The 20,801-nt window shown below is 44.5% G+C and overlaps 1 protein-coding gene and 1 long non-coding RNA gene across 3 annotated transcripts; both read right to left on the bottom strand.

Moving 5' to 3' along the window:
- Window positions 1–1,249: 1,249 nt before the first annotated feature.
- LOC127944304 (uncharacterized) lies at window positions 1,250–8,710 on the bottom strand. Its single transcript, XM_052540190.1, has 4 exons — window positions 7,816–8,710; window positions 3,174–7,774; window positions 1,949–2,915; window positions 1,250–1,871 (listed from the first exon to the last, which is right to left on the bottom strand). Exons 1-2 carry the CDS (start codon window positions 8,708–8,710, stop codon window positions 5,259–5,261), a joined length of 3,411 nt encoding a protein of 1,136 aa, XP_052396150.1. The 3' UTR covers window positions 1,250–1,871; window positions 1,949–2,915; window positions 3,174–5,258.
- Window positions 8,711–8,857: 147 nt separating this feature from the next.
- Window positions 8,858–10,775, bottom strand: LOC127944588 (uncharacterized). Of its 2 annotated transcripts, XR_008150388.1 has the most exons (4): window positions 10,020–10,775; window positions 9,752–9,812; window positions 9,557–9,678; window positions 8,858–9,479 (listed from the first exon to the last, which is right to left on the bottom strand). It is a non-coding gene; the product is annotated as an uncharacterized LOC127944588 (long non-coding RNA). The 2 variants fall into 2 exon arrangements; XR_008150387.1 differs by lacking the exon at window positions 9,752–9,812.
- Window positions 10,776–20,801: the final 10,026 nt, after the last annotated feature.

Here is a 20,801-nt window from a genome sequence, read left to right as displayed (position 1 = left end):
CATGGAATGCTCATAGAATTCCAGGTGAAATTACGGATTACAATTATTACAAAAGGCATTCACAAGTTTCTATACCAACAGTATGGTCTTTATTTTACATGTAAAGGAACACCAAATGACTTGGCTGGCCGTGGGTGTCCCAAAAAAATCCAACAGGAACTGTTGCCTCATTCAGCTGAAGCAGCAGACCTTTACAGCCAACAGCTGGGATCATCACTGACCAGGCATTCAACTTTTGGAGTTGATCCATTTTCAAATGAACAGGACAAGATTACAGTTGAGAACCAGTTTGCCGAGCATTTTTCAGACATTTCAGAATTGTACTCTAGAGCAGTGAACAATGACTTTGCCCCATACAAACAGGCATTGCTCTGTCTTATAACCACAACTCAGTGCAATGTGTGAAAAGCCATTAGCTCTATTTAACTTGAAGACGGTTAACTTGAAATTCGTTTGTGTAAAAATTCAACATGTTACTCCTCTTCATAAAGGGATCTCAGAACAGAAAAAGTATCTGACAGACCATTAATTTCATATATGGTGTTGTTTGCAGTGTTCCCTCTACATTTTGCACAGTGCACAGAGGTCTCCTGCCACTGTACCACACATGTTTTGCAGCCAATAATGCTCCGGCAACACTCGGTGAAGACTGGCTCCTCGATGAATTCTAAAAGACAAAATGAGGAAAAACTAGTCATTCTGTGTGTGTGTGTGTCCATATGACCTTAACTCTTAACCAGCACCCCCTATTTTTTGAGAATTTTCTGAAAATGACATAACCAACTACAAATGTCTGTAGCTCTTTAACCCTATAGTCCACATTCATAACTGGTCTTTTTTTAAACTAGACACTTTAAACTTTGTTACCCGAGAGTCATTATAATTCAAAGTAGCAAAGAAACAGAGTAAAACGAGGTAAACATTTTACATGAAAGTTACTTACGATTTCTTTGAAGGAACTTAACTTAGGGAAACATTTATCAGACTTTTATGTTAAAGGCCTGAAAACAACAACAACGATCAAATAGAATATCTGGACCATGTTTTGATTCAAATTTGAGGATGAAACTCCCAGACCCAACAATTTAGTTTCTGTTAGCTTTTATTCATGAAAAGTAAAGGTGTCCTTTCTAAAAGGCCAAATGGAGAGCTTGTGTCACAGGTCAGGAGGGCCAAGCTGGACTGCGCCCACCCCTAAACCAGGACCACCTCGAGGAGCGTATCAGAGGGAAGAGTCGGAGACAGAGAATAAATTTAACAAGTTTTATTTTGAAGTAAAAGCAAATTGGGAATCCTAACCTAAAATCTTCTTTGTTACCCTCAGGGCTTGAAGGTAAACAATGCAGCGACCGGGGACTCTCCCGCCCTCTTCCTCTGTGCGGGCCCCGCAATAGATGGACAGATGGGTGGTCAAGTAGTTATTTCACAGGTGGGAATACAATCGGCAGGCCCGCAGTCTGGTAAGTCTCCTCTGGTAATTAAATACTTCCAAACTCCCTTCCCTTCTTCACAGATGCAGAATTTGGGACGGATGGATATCGGTCAGGTCCGTACACGGCAGATACACAGCCTTGAGGTGGGGATGTGTTTGGCAAGTGAGGGGTCCGGTAAGTCTCCTCCGGTAAGTATGTAATTCCAGCCTTCCTTCCTTCTTCCACAGGTACGGAATTTGAGGCGAATGATATCAGTCAAGTACGTATACGGCAGGTGCACGGTCTTACCGTAAGGTGGCTTCTCCTGACACCGTCAGAGTGGATATTCCAGACAAAGCGTGCCCCTCTCACGTTCGTGACAAAGGACAGTCACCTCTCTCAGCACAGGTGGGCCACAAGGATGCAACAAACTCTAAGTCAACAGGCTGTGCAGGGTTTCTACTGAAACAGACAGAATGGATGCTTCAGACAAAGTATACAGTTCACATGCATTGGAAGGAACGAACACTTCTCACAATACGGATGAATAGCAGGGATACAGCAGACTCGAAGTCAACAGGCTGAATGGGGCTTCCTCATACAGATGAATAGCAGGGATACAGCAGACTCGAAGTCAACAGGCTGAATGGGGCTTCTTCTGAGACAGACAGAATGGATGTTTCAGGCAAGTATACAGTTCACATGCATTGGAAGGAGCGAACACTTCTCACCATACAGTTGAATGGCAGGGATACAGCAGACTCGAAGTCAACAGGCTGAATGGGGCTTCTTCTGAGACAGACAGAATGGATGTTTCAGGCAAGTATACAGTTCACATGCATTGGAAGGAACGAACACTTCTCACAATACAGACGAATAGCAGGGATACAGCAGACTCGAAGTCAACAGGCTGAATGGGGCTTCTTCTGAGACAGACAGATTGGATGTTTCAGGCAAGTATACAGTTCACATGCATTGGAAGGAGCGAACACTTCTCACCATACAGTTGAATGGCAGGGATACAGCAGACTCGAAGTCAACAGGCTGAATCGGGCTTCTTCTGAGACAGACAGAATGGATGTTTCAGGCAAGTATACAGTTCACATGCATTGGAAGGAACGAACACTTCTCACAATACAGACGAATAGCAGGGATACAGCAGACTCGAAGTCAACAGGCCGAATGGGGCTCCTTCTGAGACGGACAGAATGGATGTTTCAGGCAAGTATACAGTTCACAGGCAGTGGAAGGAACGAACACTTCTCTCCATACAGTTGAATGGCAGGGTTACAGCAGACTCGAAGTCAACAGGCTGAATATGGGCTTCTTCTGAGACAGACAGAATGGATGTTTCAGGCAAGTATACAATTCACATGTATTGGAAGGAGCGAACACCTCTCACCATACAGTTGAATGGCAGGGATACAGCAGACTCGAAGTCAACAGGTTGCACAGAGCTTTTCTGAGGCAGATAGTAAATATTTCAACAGGGCATCTCTTCTCCTATTAGCACAACAGAGGGGTTAATTCACATCCCAGATGATAAATCCTCAACATCCAGACAGTTGGAACAAATCAGTGTCGCAGGACTCTTACTATTGACAGTCAGCCCTCATGACACATAGAGAGTGCATGGCAAACAGGAATGTAGCTTACACACACACACGACAATTCCACTTCAAACATATATTGTGGGGGAAAACATCAATTTTAGCCACTGCAAACTCACTTCACGACGTGCAATTTAAAGCCAGCACTCACATTCGGGTTTCTGTCCGAGGGGAAGGGGGAGGGCGCAATCCTCACTGCCACTGAGGATGTTCTGAGGTGTTTTTCTTCACAGTCACAGGCAGAGTTCACATCACCATTTATAGAGGAGGGAGAGGTAAGAGATCGGTAATGAATCAATACAATCCACTCAGTGATATTTATGATCGTGATCCAAACACTCCAAACCACATCCAATTCAGTGTCAAACGTGTGCAATTACAAGACTCAGTTCTCAGTTACTCAGCTCCTCTCCAATGCAAACAGGGTAATTCACTCTCCTGCTGTTGTTCTCGAATCCCTCATCAAGCAACACTGTCCTCTTCATTCACCCGTCCTCCAGTAACTATTACCACCCAATAAAACGACTTTTCACAAGGGAGAAAAACCACACGCACCACCTCTCTCTCTTGCTTTTTATCCTCTCCACTGTTGATGAGGCCTCACGCAAACTCTGAGTAAATCCCCCACACCTGTTGCCAATCCATCATTTGGGGTTGTCACAGCAACAAACGCACACACAGGCCTGGGAACAGGGTTACACTCAAAGCGTTCCCCCGGGAACACTGCTTCAGCGGGAATAAGTTCCACATGCCATTTGTCACACTGTGACATACCCCCCCGCCAAACCGTTCTAGTCCCGAGAACGGTCTCCAGACACCCAGTCTCCAAACCTAGCTGGAGGCTGACCTCGATTCTCACGCTGGGACCGTCGAGGTGGGGAAATGGGTGCTTCAGGTCGTAGCCCTAGGCCCAGGCCTCCTGGAATCACCGCCCATCCTACCAGCGGGGGCATCCCGGACGTTTCAACCGGTGGATTCTCTACAACACGTTTTGGGTAGTTTGGGCAAGGGCGGATCAAATTTCGATGTAACACCCGTTCGGGGCCCGCCTTTCCTTCTGGCCGCAATGCATATACGGGTTGGTCTGGGTGTGGCTGTCGCAAAACGACAAACGGCTGAGCCTCCCACCGGTCACTCAATTTTCCCTTCCCTTGTCGGCGATTATCCCGCACCAGCACCCTCTCCCCTGGTAGTAACGGTGCCTCTCGAGCCGTCCGGTCATACAACCTCTTGTTCTTCAACGCTGCTCGGTTAATCCGGCCCGAGACTCGTTCGTATGCTGACTGGAGGCGTTGATGATGTCCCGTCACCCAATCTGTCAAACTACCTCCCTCTTCCCCTGCAGTGGTCCCCAGAAGCATATCCATCGGAAGTCTCACATGTCTGCCGAACATCAGGTAGGTGGGGGCGTAACCAGTGGTACTGTGCACACTGTTGTTATAGGCCTGTACCATCGCCGGGAGTCTGTCGACCCAATGGCCTTGCTGTTCCTCCTCTAAGGTTCCTAATAAACTCAGCAAGGTCTGATTAAACCTCTCACACCCCCCGTTCCCTTGGGGGTGATAGGGAGTCGTATGGGTCTTCTTGCATCCGTACAGTTGGCACAGCTCATGGATCACCCTGGACTCAAAGTTGGTTCCTTGGTCTGAGTGGAAAATTTCAGGGCATCCAAATGGTTGGATCACATACCTCCAAAGGGCGTTGGCAGTCGTAATGGCGGTTTGGTCCACAGTTGGGATGGCCCAAGCATACTTAGTAAACAGATCGGTTACCACAAGGATGTTCTGGATCCGATCCACTGGCCGTCCCAAAGTCAGATAATCCATGGCCACCATATGTAGCGGTGCCTTGGCCTGCATCGGAACCAGCGGTGCCCGTACGTCCTTCTTGGTCTTAAACAACGTGCAGCGTGGGCACCTCTGAAGGTAAGTCCTCGTGGCACCCTCCATTCCGGGCCAGTAGAAATGTCGCCTCACCAGTGCCAATGTCCTCTCCTGCCCCTGATGTCCCATCTTGGTGTGATATGCCTCCAATAAAGCCTGACAACGCCCTTCAGGGACCACGATTTGACAGACCTCATCGCCCCGACCTGGGTCCTGGAGGGCCCTACAGAGCACACCTTCCTTCAAATAGAGTCTCCCCCTCTGTCCCAGCAGGCCCCGCACAATCCGAGTCTGAGTCCGGCGTCCCACACCCTCAGGCCAGGCCTTCTGTTCTAGCCACGTTCGAACCAACGCTACATCTCCGTCTTCGCCCTGCCACCGCCTCCATCGCTGTGGGTCCCACCCCCAACAAGGGGGGGTTCCTCCGATACTTGCCCTGGTGCCTCTACAACTCCCACCATCAGTCCCTCATCGGACCCCGCTTCTGGTGCTGGTACCTGACCTGCCGATCCTTCGCCGGGTAACCTTGATAGTACATCGGCATTAGTGTGTTCTCTTCCTGGCCGGTACTGGAGCTGATAGTCAAAATTGGCCAGTTGTGCCACCCAGCGTTGTTCCACCGCCCCCAGTTTAGCAGTCTGCAAATGAACCAACGGGTTATTGTCTGTGACGACCCGTACCTTGGCTCCCCACAAGTAATCCTTGAACTTTTCACACAACGCCCACTTCACTGCCAGCAACTCAAGCTTAAAAGAACTGTAATTGGCGTCGTTCTTCTCCGTTGGATGTAAACTTCGGCTTGCATAGGCGATTACCTTTTCCTCTCCCTGTTGCTTCTGGGCCAAGACAGCCCCCAAGCCCAGGTGGCTAGCATCGGTATACAGGATGAAGGGTTGTGTGAAGTCAGCGTAGGCTAGGATCGGGGCCTGTAGTAGTTCCTGCTTGAGTTTCTGGAAGGCAGCTTCACAGGCCGGATCCCATTGGATCGAAGGGGACCCTCGGCCACGAACTCGTCCCATACCTCCCAGCAACTGGTTGATCGGCCTAGCGATTTTAGAGAAATCTTTAATGAATCGCCTATAGTAACCCACGAAGCCCAGGAATGAACGAACCTGGCGCACCGTCTTGGGCGCAGCCCACTCCTGCACTGCCACCACCTTCTCGGGATCAACTGAAATCCCCGCTGCACTCACCACATGCCCCAAGAATTTAACCTCTTTGCGGAAGAGCTGGCACTTGTCTGGCTGGAGCTTCAACCCATATCGCTCTAGGGAACGGAAGACTTGCTCTAGGTGCTCGAGATGGGACTTGAAATCTGGGGAGTAGACAATGACGTCGTCTAGATAGACGAGGGTGGAATCCATCAGTTGGTTGCCTAAACAACGCTGCATCAGCCGTTGGAACGTGGCTGGGGCGTTGCAAAGGCCAAACGGCATCCGGTCCCATTCATATAGGCCAAAGGGGGTAGTGAATGCAGTCTTCTCCCGGTCATGCTCGTCCATCTGCACCTGCCAGTAACCGCTGGCCAAGTCAAGGGTGGAATACCAGGTGGCTTGTGTGAGGCTCGTGAGAGAGTCTTCAACTCGAGGCAACGGGAAAGCATCCCTTTTGGTGACTTGATTCAGCCTTCGGTAATCCACACAAAACCTCCAGGAACCAGTTTTCTTTCGAACCAGTACTATCGGGGCAGCCCAAGGGCTACTGCTCTCTCGAATAATCCCCTTGTCAAGCATCCCTCGCAAAAGGGTGCGGACCTCTGAATACAAGGTCGGGGGCACGGGTCGATAGCGCTCTCGGCTGGGTGCAGCATCCCCAGTTGGGATTTGATGTCGCACCACATCCGTGCGGCCGTAATCCTCATCGTGAGTGGAAAACAAGTGCTGCCATTCCATCAAGAACTCTTGGAGTTGTCCCAATTGCTCTTCTCCTAGTCCTTCACCCCGTAAAGACTCCCCCATCAGGTGGGTAGGCAACCCTCCTCCTATCTCTCCCGCCCCCGAACCCGCTCGTGTCAGGGCCACCTCTACCACTGTCGGGCCTACCCGATTGAAGTTGACTTCACCCTGTTCACGAACCTGCTGGGGCCTCACTGAGGTCACCCGGGCCAAACGCTGGTGACGATACAAGTGAACAGGGAAGGGATTCATGTTCCTGACTCGCACTGAGACCCGGCCCCCCTGAACAGTCGCCAATCCTCGAGCAACTTCCACCTTGGGACCATCTTCATGGGGTTCCACCATGACCCAATCTTCCGGACTATAAAGTCGAGGAGGCAACCTGACCCCGACCAAAGCCTCACTCTGAGCTGGAATGGACAAGGCGTAACGGCAGGCTACTCTTCCCGTGCTTTCCCGATCCCCCTGTTGTTCGGCCAGACATACTCGACGGCAGTCGGCCCTGATGCGGTCCCACTCCTGCCCGGCTGATGTTGCAGCTGTTCGAGCCGGTCTACTTCGGAACAGCTCCTCCCAACAGTCCGAAATGACGTTCATCCCAATCAGGGCACGATGAGACCCCAGGCATGTGTCTCGTACGACCACCACTCCTTTCTGTGGCACCACTACTCCCTGAATCTTTAGATCAGTCACAAGGTATCCCACATACGGGATGTCAAGACCATTCGCCCCACGTAGCGTCAACCAGGGGGCTTCCGCAGGTGGACGACCTTCGGTGCCAAACAACTCATGGGCCAAGCTTTCGGTGAATAGGGTCACTTGGGAGCCTGTATCCAAGAGGCACTGCACTTTCTGGTCATTGACCTGAACCACCACCACTGGGCAACAGCCCACCAGGCGGCTCCTAGAAGTTGTAGGCAGAGAGGGGTCTGATAAGGGGGTCCCGACCACTTGACCCACAGTGGCCGGAAACTCTAAAAACCCCCTTGCGATGCACGTCGAGCAGGACACTGACGGAAGTAATGTCCCGGCTCTCCACAGCCGTTGCAGATGGGACGCCCACGCTCATCCCACTGAAATCGCGATCCAGAAGGTCGGGATGGACGGCGGTCGGGAGGACGGTTCCCATCAGAGTAAGCCCGCTCCCGCGGTAAAGAGGACAACTGGAGGCGCTCTCGCCGAAGCTCCTCCATAAAAGATTTAGATAGGTCAGACATTTGTTCCCGCACATCTCTCTTCAACTCTTCCCGGAGGGCCTGCTTCCAGTCAGATGTCGTAGTAGTCGAAGGGGTGCTAACAACATTCGTGGCTAGGCAGCTGGGAGGATCTACATTCTCCATGTGGTCACACTCAAGGGCCAGTGCTTCTTGTCGAAGCTCTTCAAAGGTCAGGTTCGGGGTTCGTCGAAATTGCACCCGCAGACTCTGACGCACAGGGCCTTCCCGCAGCCCCACTAAAAACTGATCTCGTAGTAAAACCTCTTCGCCCCCCAGGCCATGATCCTGTCTCCCTGTAAGTCTAGAAAACTGTTCCCGTAATTGTAGGGTAAATGCCCGAACAGATTGCCGAGGGCCTTGCCGAGAATTGAAAAATTGCGTCCTCAGAACAGCTACCGGGGTGGTGTCTCCATATTGTCCCGTGAGGAAGTCAAAAATGGCCTGGACAGTCGCTCGAGTTGCTGCCGGTGCTGCCTGAACTTCTCTCCTCGCTTCCCCTTCCAAAGAGTTTAAAACAAACTGAACCTGCTGCGGGGCACTCAGACCTTGGAGCCCTGCCAGGTACTCCACCTGTACCTTCCACATCGACAAGCTCATTTCGGATCCCGGGCCTCCATACTTCGGAGCCCACGGAGCCCCCATAAAGATTGGCACGACGGGTTGCCGTGCCCCAAGCACTTCCTCTTCTGCCATCTCGACCTCTGGTCGCTCAACTCGAGGTAGGATCCTGCCGACTATGCCAATCTGTCACAGGTCAGGAGGGCCAAGCTGGACTGCGCCCACCCCTAAACCAGGACCACCTCGAGGAGCGTATCAGAGGGAAGAGTCGGAGACAGAGAATAAATTTAACAAGTTTTATTTTGAAGTAAAAGCAAATTGGGAATCCTAACCTAAAATCTTCTTTGTTACCCTCAGGGCTTGAAGGTAAACAATGCAGCGACCGGGGACTCTCCCGCCCTCTTCCTCTGTGCGGGCCCCGCAATAGATGGACAGATGGGTGGTCAAGTAGTTATTTCACAGGTGGGAATACAATCGGCAGGCCCGCAGTCTGGTAAGTCTCCTCTGGTAATTAAATACTTCCAAACTCCCTTCCCTTCTTCACAGATGCAGAATTTGGGACGGATGGATATCGGTCAGGTCCGTACACGGCAGATACACAGCCTTGAGGTGGGGATGTGTTTGGCAAGTGAGGGGTCCGGTAAGTCTCCTCCGGTAAGTATGTAATTCCAGCCTTCCTTCCTTCTTCCACAGGTACGGAATTTGAGGCGAATGATATCAGTCAAGTACGTATACGGCAGGTGCACGGTCTTACCGTAAGGTGGCTTCTCCTGACACCGTCAGAGTGGATATTCCAGACAAAGCGTGCCCCTCTCACGTTCGTGACAAAGGACAGTCACCTCTCTCAGCACAGGTGGGCCACAAGGATGCAACAAACTCTAAGTCAACAGGCTGTGCAGGGTTTCTACTGAAACAGACAGAATGGATGCTTCAGATAAAGTATACAGTTCACATGCATTGGAAGGAACGAACACTTCTCACAATACGGATGAATAGCAGGGATACAGCAGACTCGAAGTCAACAGGCTGAATGGGGCTTCCTCATACAGATGAATAGCAGGGATACAGCAGACTCGAAGTCAACAGGCTGAATGGGGCTTCTTCTGAGACAGACAGAATGGATGTTTCAGGCAAGTATACAGTTCACATGCATTGGAAGGAGCGAACACTTCTCACCATACAGTTGAATGGCAGGGATACAGCAGACTCGAAGTCAACAGGCTGAATGGGGCTTCTTCTGAGACAGACAGAATGGATGTTTCAGGCAAGTATACAGTTCACATGCATTGGAAGGAACGAACACTTCTCACAATACAGACGAATAGCAGGGATACAGCAGACTCGAAGTCAACAGGCTGAATGGGGCTTCTTCTGAGACAGACAGATTGGATGTTTCAGGCAAGTATACAGTTCACATGCATTGGAAGGAGCGAACACTTCTCACCATACAGTTGAATGGCAGGGATACAGCAGACTCGAAGTCAACAGGCTGAATGGGGCTTCTTCTGAGACAGACAGAATGGATGTTTCAGGCAAGTATACAGTTCACATGCATTGGAAGGAACGAACACTTCTCACAATACAGACGAATAGCAGGGATACAGCAGACTCGAAGTCAACAGGCCGAATGGGGCTCCTTCTGAGACGGACAGAATGGATGTTTCAGGCAAGTATACAGTTCACAGGCAGTGGAAGGAACGAACACTTCTCTCCATACAGTTGAATGGCAGGGATACAGCAGACTCGAAGTCAACAGGCTGAATATGGGCTTCTTCTGAGACAGACAGAATGGATGTTTCAGGCAAGTATACAATTCACATGTATTGGAAGGAGCGAACACCTCTCACCATACAGTTGAATGGCAGGGATACAGCAGACTCGAAGTCAACAGGTTGCACAGAGCTTTTCTGAGGCAGATAGTAAATATTTCAACAGGGCATCTCTTCTCCTATTAGCACAACAGAGGGGTTAATTCACATCCCAGATGATAAATCCTCAACATCCAGACAGTTGGAACAAATCAGTGTCGCAGGACTCTTACTATTGACAGTCAGCCCTCATGACACATAGAGAGTGCATGGCAAACAGGAATGTAGCTTACACACACACACGACAATTCCACTTCAAACATATATTGTGGGGGAAAACATCAATTTTAGCCACTGCAAACTCACTTCACGACGTGCAATTTAAAGCCAGCACTCACATTCGGGTTTCTGTCCGAGGGGAAGGGGGAGGGCGCAATCCTCACTGCCACTGAGGATGTTCTGAGGTGTTTTTCTTCACAGTCACAGGCAGAGTTCACATCACCATTTATAGAGGAGGGAGAGGTAAGAGATCGGTAATGAATCAATACAATCCACTCAGTGATATTTATGATCGTGATCCAAACACTCCAAACCACATCCAATTCAGTGTCAAACGTGTGCAATTACAAGACTCAGTTCTCAGTTACTCAGCTCCTCTCCAATGCAAACAGGGTAATTCACTCTCCTGCTGTTGTTCTCGAATCCCTCATCAAGCAACACTGTCCTCTTCATTCACCCGTCCTCCAGTAACTATTACCACCCAATAAAACGACTTTTCACAAGGGAGAAAAACCACACGCACCACCTCTCTCTCTTGCTTTTTATCCTCTCCACTGTTGATGAGGCCTCACGCAAACTCTGAGTAAATCCCCCACACCTGTTGCCAATCCATCATTTGGGGTTGTCACAGCAACAAACGCACACACAGGCCTGGGAACAGGGTTACACTCAAAGCGTTCCCCCGGGAACACTGCTTCAGCGGGAATAAGTTCCACATGCCATTTGTCACACTGTGACACTTGCAATCGATTTTGGTTGGTTATTACTCCCATCAATCAAAACTTTGCTGACTAGGTTTGAAAACCATTGGCTTGGTTTTCAAACCTTTTAACTACTTGGAAACTTTTATTAATTTTATAATATTGTATATAATATTGTCTCAATATTTTAATACGTTTTATTCAAGTAATGATTAATAAAAAATAAAAAAAGGATTAAATAAATGTTAAAGCGGAAATAAGATAGCTGTAAAGTAATCTCTGGTTTCAACTCCCTCACTTTCATGCAAGCTCAGTCCTCTAGGCATTGAATTGTGGTAAATAGTGCTTCAGCAAGTGTACATCAGAGAGAATTGTGGGTAAAAGTAGTAAACGAATGTAGGGAATGATGTCGTTCACTCAGATTTCGGACACCCTAAATAGTGCACTATATAGTGGATAGGGAGCGATTTCAGACACACCTTTTGTTAATGTATCGTTACACCATGGGTTGGAACACAAAGGTCTGCATTTGACATGTAATTAATTGTAGTGGATGAGACATAGGTGACCATGGTTCGAAAATGTAATGCGTACGTGGAAAATTACAATTCTGGATCAAAATGGATTCAAAATAAGTGTACATGTGGGACAATGACTAGCTATTGTGTACTCACTCATACAAATAACACAGCAGAATCCTTGCTTGATGGTCTGTAGCTGTGAAGGAGTCAGGATCACTCTTTGAGTGGCAGCTAGATTGGTGAGCTCTCTGATTGCTGCAGTGATATCTGGTAAGGTCTGTGATGCCAGTACAAGCTCTTCTATCTTCTCAGTGACCTCTCCAATTCCGGCAGCATCTTCATCTTTTCGGCTATTACAAGGAAAAAACATAATAGATATATGCTGTTTGTGTTTTAGTGGTTTTGCTTGTGGTAACCAAATAAATCTTTGGCCCAACATTATAGACGCCACTAAAATACAGAAGCATTAATGGCCAAAGGATTGGCAAACCGGTGCTGATTTGAAATAAAGTTTCAATAGTCTGGACAACAAAGGTAAGGACAAATAAGTAAATAAACAATGCCTTTCAATATTTGGACAAATAAGAGAAATACGAATACTTAAGATTACCTCATTCTCCTCCTTTTAGAGCCCTGTACCTCCTGGAAGGCCTGTTCTTGTATAGCAAGAATCTTTCTTGCATTTTGTTTCCAGTACTGGGACCCTTTACATTAGGAGTGAAAACCAGAAAAAAGGTTAAATCATCATGAGTTATCTCATCCCCTCTAATTTTAAAATCACAAAAGTAAAGACTTAATAATAAAACAAAATTAAAGAGTTAGTTCACCCAAAAATTAAAATGTCAGTTATTACTCACCCACATGTTTTTCTAACCCCGTAAGACTTCCTTTCTTCATCGCATCATAATTTAAGATTTTTATGATGACATCTGATAGCTAAATTACTCCTCAGTAGTGTTATAGATGGCCGAAACTTGCTCGATCAGAAAACGTATTAAGACATTGTTAAAATAGCCAAAGTGACTCCAGTGGCTCAACCATACATTTATCAAGCAACGAGAATACATTTTGTGTGCAAAAATAAACAAAATAATGACTTTACTCCACCATTCATTCTCTTCAGCATTGGTCTTGTGTGTTTATCTGGTGTTTTTAGACAATTTTTAGTCTATGTGCGTAGAGCTTCTGGGTTGAACGTCACACGCACCACTCAAATGACCGGTGTAGACCAATAGTGAGCCTGCGTGTAGACTATTCATACCTTATAAGTAATCTTAAATTATGATGGGACAAAGGAGGAAGTCTTATGGGGTTAAATCAACATGTGGGTGAGTAATAACTGAGATAATTTTCATTTTTAGGTGATTTAACCCTTTAATGTTTGTCACCAGTTGTGCCTTCTGACTCCAAAATTGCGTTCCCCTGCACATCAGTCAATACCATTGGGTCATGACATCCAATAGCATCTTGAACTTTACCAGTGATCCCCTGAAGGGTAGCCTCACATTCCAAAAACCGGACCACCACCATTCTGCTGGGACTCAGCCTCCCACCAACCACCTCAGCAAGAAAAACCGATCTGGAAGAACATCATATTAAAATAATCATTATGACACACACTGCATTCAGAATCCTATTTAATGTTAATAGTCTTATATATTTCGTATATCAATAAAATGCACTCAGTTTGCTTTTATAGCATCTTTGGGTTAACTGGTGTGAGAATGTAACAATCTCTTCTTTGGAACAGGATCAAACAATACACAAAGTTCCATGTACATATTACTTTCATAACATTTTGGATAAGCTTGCTGACAGACACTGCAAAAACATAACCTCCCCCACCACTTTCTTGGCAGAGGTTATGAAAGTTAGGGGGCAAAGTTAAAATATAAATGAAAAGTACAAGTAGTATTAACTATTACACTACAACCACAAAGGAGGCAACTGGAGATGATATCATCATCAAATGTGATGGTGTTTTTCATTTATATCTAATTATATTTAAGACTTTCCCGTGGCGTCTGTCGTTGCTATGCAAACATGCACTGCGCTCTCCACAACGACCGTTTGCATCCCTGAAAGTTATAAATCGTATCACAGTCATTTTAGAAGTTAACGTTACCTTTGAAATGTTTTAGAGGCAGTGGCTCTAAGGGGGGCTGAGGCAGCCCGCTGAGCAGATGATGATGGACTAGGATTAACGTTAGTAGCAGTTGCAGGTGATCGCATGAATGAAAAACGAGCTGTGGCATTTGAAGCTGATGAGGCGTCCTCTTCACCGTGAACCTCATAGTGAGCTCTTGGTGTAAGGTCCAATGTACTAAAAAAACCAGAAGCTCCAGGAAAAATGGCCACATTTGCGTCGTCAGTCACATATAGACTATGTGCTGAGACCTGTCAAGAAATCAATTCAAGTCAAATAACCGCTAGTGTTTATTTCCAAACTTTTCTCAATTAGTGCTAATATTTTCCAGGGACTACTGAAAGGTTAACTTCTTAAAATCAGACACCACCATGTTTGCGTTAAAAGAGAAGTTTTAGGGTTTAGCCAGCGAACGTTAGTACGTTAGTTTAAAACACTTTTTACCTGGAAAATGCGACTTATTTTTTCTGCAGTCATGTCTTCTTCCCTTAAGGAGACTCTTTTATTGTTTCGAAAAACAACGTATTGCTCCATGTCTGCTCAATGATCACGCTCAATTAGCACATCAGTGACAGTCACAGCACGTAATTAATTGCTTAACAACTCTGTCAAATGTGGCGGTCTTGTCACGTGAGTGCTAACCACATCCGGTCTCGGAATATGAACAAACGGGCCTTTTTTGGTTTCTGTTTTAAAGTAATTTTATTTTTGGATTTCCGAAATTGAAATTGAAATTCAAATCATTTTTAAAATTTCGCTCATCTCTTTTTGACACTGAAAAAGAGAAAAGCGTTGTATTTTAATTTTACATTTTGTATTTTAAAACAAAAATCAAATAACCACTTGTTTTTTGTTTTTTTGATATCCGTTTCTGATAGGAAAATCCAATGACCAAAAGATACACGGACCGTGTGGGATCTATTTTTGCTTTTTCTTTTTTCTGTTTTTTCTTTTTCTGTTTCTTTTTTCTCTCTCCTATTATGCAGATTCTAAGAGTGGGATCTTTAAATGTTAATGGGTTGAGGGATGGTGGTAAAAGAGCTTTACTATCCGAATTTCTTAGGCTTAAAAAAAATAATGTAATATTTTTTCAAGAAACACATAGTGATTCAAATAATGAATCGGAGTTGAATTTGTGGTGAGGGGGAAAGCATTCTAAACCATGGCACTAGTATCAGTGCTGGAGTAGGGATCCTATTTTCAGCTAATATTGATGTTAATATTTTATCAGTAACAGAATTGGAGAAAGGGCTGCTTTTGATTATGAAAGCTGAAATTCATAATCAAGTATTTGTTTTTATAAATATTTATGCTCCAAATAGAGGTACTGAAAGAACTTTATTTAAAAAGTTGGGAGATTTTTAAAAACTTTTACCCTGGATGAATTTATAATTGTCGGTGGTGATTGGAACTGTACTCTTGATTTCCTTGTAGACAGAAATAATGAGGAACCAGATAGTGTTTCAGCTTCTTTCTTAAAAAGTATTATTGTTCAACACGATTTAATAGATGTGTGGAGAGAAAAGAATAATGTAGTAAAACAATACACACGGACCAGAGTTTCACAAGGGAGGATTAGCGCAGCTAGACTTGACCGGTTCTATGTCAAGCGTACAGAAAATAACAGATTAATGGAGTGTAACATCTTTCCATGTTGTGTATCAGATCATCATTTTATTACTGTGAATATTGCTTTGACAAATCAAAAATATAAAAGTACTTACTGGAAGTTTAATGTAGCGTTTTTAAAAGAAAAATATTTTTTTAGAAAAATTTGAATTGTTTTGGAGTGAGTGGGTTTCCCAAAAGGGTGATTTTGAAAGTTTGATACAGTGGTGGGAGATAGGAAAGGAATAGGAATAGGAATTTTTTGTCAACAATTTACTTTCTTGTCTACCAGAAAAAATAAACAAAAAATATCTGAAACAGAGCAAGAGATTTTTTTAGATTACATCTGAAATGATCCAACAGTCAGATCCATCATTGAATGGAAAGTTATCTGAAAAGAAGCAAGATCTTGAAACTTTACTGCAAGTTCGGGCTAAAGGTCCCCTGAAAAGGGTGCGTATTATGTCTATACATGACATGGATGCTCCCACTGCATATTTTTATAATTTAGAAAAGGTCTTAAAGAAACAAAATGAAATGCACTGTTTAACAACACCAGATGGACTAAAGACCTCTGATTCAAGAAAAATGTGGAAGATTGCAGTGGATTTTTATTCAGAACTATATAAAAAGGAGGACACCGATACTGGATGCATTTCACAATTATTACACCACTTCCTACCATCTCTAAAGAGCGGAGTCAGTCTCTGGACAGTGCTGTTTCTTTTAAGGAGTTAACTGATGCAGTAATGCAGATGAATGCTGGCCGTGCACCTGGAATCGATGGACTACCAGTGGACTTTTATAAGACTTTTTGGAAGATCATTAGAAGAGACTTTTATGGGGTGGTTCAAGAATGTTTTAAAGATAAACTACTTCCCAAAAGTTGTCAACGGGCAGTGTTGTCACTGATACCTAAGAAAGGAGACTTGAGTTTCCTAAAAAATTGGAGGCTTGTTTCAATTCTAACATCTGACTATAAGATAATAGCTAAGTTATTGGCCAATAGAATGAAATCTGTTTTGGGGGATATAATACATCAAGACCAGTCCTATTGTATTCCAGAAAGAACGGTACATGATAACATTTTTCTGATAATTTTTCTGAGATATTTTGGACTACTCTAAACTTTATGAAGTAGATGTAGGTTTTTTGTGCCTGGATCAGGAAAAAGCCTTTGATAGAGTTGACCATGGTTTTCTGTTCGAAACATTGCATGCGTTTGGGTTTGGAAATGTTAGTATATCTTGGATCAAACTCTTGTATATGAAAGTGTCTTCTATTTTAAAGATAGGTGTTGGTTTAAGCCAACCAATAAGAATACAGAAGGGTATTAGGCAGGGGTGTCCACTATCAGGCCAGCTTTATGCTTTAGCAGTGGAACCACTTTTATGTCTACTAAGAAAAAATCTGTCTGGTTTAAGGATTGGTGATGATATGAATTCTGTTAAACTGACTGCGTATGCGGATGACATTACTGTAATTGTGAAAGAACAAAACGATATTGATATTAATGATTACAGTATTGGATTGTATGAGAGAGCATCTTCCGCAAAACTCAACTGGGGTAAAACAGAAGCATTTTGGTGTAATGATAAAACAAAAATGCATTTACCAGTTATCCCTGAGAATGTTAAGTGGGTAAAAACTGGTTTTAAGTTTTTAGGAATTTTTATGGGTTCTGAAAACTACCAAAGAAAAAACTGGGAAGGTATGAAGGACAAAGTTTGTGCCAGATTGTCAAAATGGAACTGAATTTTGCCTAAACTTTCCTATAGGGGAAGAGTGCTGGTCATAAATAATCTTGTCACCTCTATCCTATGGCATCGATTAATTGTATTGAATCCACCAGAAGATTTTATTGGAGTTATCCAAAAATTGTTTGTAATTTTTTCTGGTCTGGACAACATTGGCTACGAGAGTCAGTTTTGTATCTGCAGGTTCATGAAGGAGGTCAAGGTCTTATGGATATTAAGTCTAAAGTGCCTGCTTTTAGACTGCAAACTGCTCAGAAACTACTTTATCATCAGTCTCAGAGCTGGATAAAAGTGGCCTGTACCTTACTGAATCGAGGAAGACGGTTGAATTTGGATCGGCATCTGTTTTTAATGAATTTAAAGGAGATGGATCTTAGTGGGCTCCCATCTTTTTATGCCTCAGTACTCAATGCATGGCAGATTTTTATTGTCAAAAGGGAGACTTCTGAAACACAGACTCTTTGGGATCTTGAAGAACCCTTAATTTTTAACTCTCACCTACCCAGTGCGATATTGGATTCTCAGACTGTACGCACAAGTTTGGTGAGAGCAGGAATTTATAAGATCTGCCATCTTAGGTCAAATGACCAGTGGATTAGTGCAGAAAAACTGGCCATAAAGACTGGTATACGTTCTCTTCGAATTGTCCAAAGGCTGCTAACTGAAATTCAAGTCTTTTTTCCTGTTCTGCCACTAAAAGTTGTAAAGTCGAAGAATGTATTCCCCAAGATCAGTGTGACTGTGGATGTAAGAGACTGGCAGGAATTTGAAGGAAGTCTGCTCTCTTTCAGGATGCCTGAACTTGTTTGTTTTTATATTACTTCTAAGAAAGCTCTTTATTGTGTTTGTGTGAAAAATCTCAATTTAAGAGCGTTAAAAGAACTTCCATAAACTAAGTGGACTGAATTTGTTGAGTCTGGTACTTCCCCAAAAGGTAGTTGGAGGTCCTTATATAAGAAATGAAATGGAGATTTGCAATGGCAAATTTCACATATGATAATAGCAACAAATCGATATAAGACACGTTTGAACCCTATGCAGGAGGAAGAGTGCTGTTTTTGTGGAATTTCAGAAACTGTGTTTCATATTTTTATTGGTTGTTCAAGGCTAAAAGAAATGTTTAGTGTATTAAGAGAATTGTGTCATAGTTTTGGTTTCAACTTTACAAACGGTCTTTTGATAAATTTTTAGTTTGGTAAGGCAAAAATGTCTATATGGCTGACGAGCAAGAATATAACACTTTGATACTGATTCTTTTTTTCTTTGTGGGGTGCTAAAGGTATTTTACGTCAACCAAGTGAAGAGAGAGGTTGTGTTAAAATGTTATGAAATTAAATTAATTTTAATGTGAGCTAATATCCTATTCATGTATATGTAGATAGGATTTTATTTGTTCTTGTTTAATATAATATTTATTGTTTTTTTAATAAGTGTCTGTGAATAAAAGAAGCTTAAAAGTCTAAAAGTCTCTCTCTCTCTCTCTCTCTGTCGAGTTTGATGTCCTCCCTGAGCAGCTTTCACTCGCTCTCTCACCTGTCCCAGGACACTTAGCAAATAAACCATGCCTGTTAACAACAACAGCACAATAAATTTCAGCAAAAAGTTGTCTATTAGCTTTGTACTATGTCTTTCCCCAGCAGGCTCACTTTCTCCAGAATAGTACTAAAATGAGAAAATGGAAACACTTTTGAAAAAAACAAACAAAAAACAAAACAAAGAGATCTTAACATTAGAAAATATGACACAGCAGGACATGCATACAAAATACTGAAGCGCAAAAATCAGAATCAGAAAGAGCTTTATCAGAAACAGCTTTATTGCCAAGTATGCTTACGCATACAAGGAATTTGTTTAAGTGACATAAGCTTCCAGTACACAGAGTACTGGAAAAAAGGATTACAAATTGCCAAATAAATCAGTGTATAAACAATTGTGCTATAAATGATGATGGAATAGGATTGAGTGAGATGCGGGAATGTTCTAGGATGGAGGGTTAACAAATAAATATAAGGATATTGCACGTTTATAAGCCCAACAAGTGCCTTGCTGTTCTGGTATTTGCGGCTCTGAGGCGCCGGCCAGATGACAAAAGTTCAAAGATGGGATGACTTGGGTGTGAGGGATCCAGAGTGATTTTCTGAGCCCTTTTCCTCACTCTGGATGTATACAGTTCTTGAAGGGTGGGCAGGGGAGCACCAATAATCCTTTCAGCAGTCTGAACAGTTCTCTGTAGTCTTCTGATGTCTGATTTTGTTGCTGAACCAAACCAGACAGTTATTGAAGTACACAGGACAGACTTAATGACGGCTGAGTAGAACTGTTTCAGCAGCTCCTGTGGCAAGTTAAACTTCCTCAGCTGGCAAAGGAAGTACAACCTTTGCTGAGCCTTTTTCACAATGGAGTCAATATGATTGTCCCACTTCAGGTCCTAAGAGATGGTGGTTCCCAGGAATCTGAATGACTCCACTGCAGTCACAGGGCTGTTCATGATGGTGAGTGGGGAAAGTGCAGGTGGGTTTCTCCTAAAGTCCACGATCATCTCCACTGTTTTGAGCGTGTTCAGCTCCAGGTTGTTAAGACTGCACCAGACAGCCGGCTGCTCAACCTCTTGTCTGTAAGCAGACTCATCACCGTCCTGGATGAGGCCGATGACTGTAGTGTCGTCTGCAAACTTTAGGAGCTTGACAGAGGGGTCTTTAGAGGTGCAGTCGTTGGTGTACTGGGAGAAGAGCAGAGGGGAGAGAACACATCCCTGAGGGGCACCAGTGTTGGTAGAGCAGCTGTTTGATGTGAATTTCCCCAGTCTCACTAACTGTTGCCTATCTGTCAGAAAGCTGGTGATCCACTGACAGATAGAGGTAGGAAAAGAGAGCTGGGTCAGTTTGGTCTGAAGGGTTGTTGGGATGATGGTGTTGAAAGCCGAACTAAAGTCCACAAATAGGATCCTCACATAAGTCCCTGTTTTGTCCAGATGTTGCAGGATGAAGTGCAATCCCATGTTGATTGCATCATCCACGGACCTGTTTGCTCATTAAGCAAACTGCAGGGGGTCCAGTAAGGGTCCAGTGATGTCCTTCAGATAACCCAGAACCAGTTTTTCAAACGACTTCATGACGACAGATGTTAGAGCCACAGGTCTGTAGTCGTTAAGTTCTGCTATCTTGGGTTTCTTTGGGATGGGGATGATGGTGGAGCGTTTGAAGCATAGGGCACTTCACACAACTCCAGGGATCGGTTGAAGATCTGTGAAAAGATGGGGGCCAGCTGGTCAGCACAGGTTTTCAGACAGGCTGGTGTAGCACCATCTGGGCCTGGTGCTTTTCTTCTTTTGTTCTTCTTGAAGACCTGGCGCACATCATCTTCACAGATTTGAAGAGCAGGAGGTGTGGAGGGTGGGATTGCAGGA

Source organism: Carassius gibelio, chromosome A23, assembly GCF_023724105.1.
Source record: "Carassius gibelio isolate Cgi1373 ecotype wild population from Czech Republic chromosome A23, carGib1.2-hapl.c, whole genome shotgun sequence".
Taxonomy (NCBI): Eukaryota; Metazoa; Chordata; class Actinopteri; order Cypriniformes; family Cyprinidae; genus Carassius; species Carassius gibelio.
This window is presented reverse-complemented; position numbering and strand designations above follow the sequence as displayed.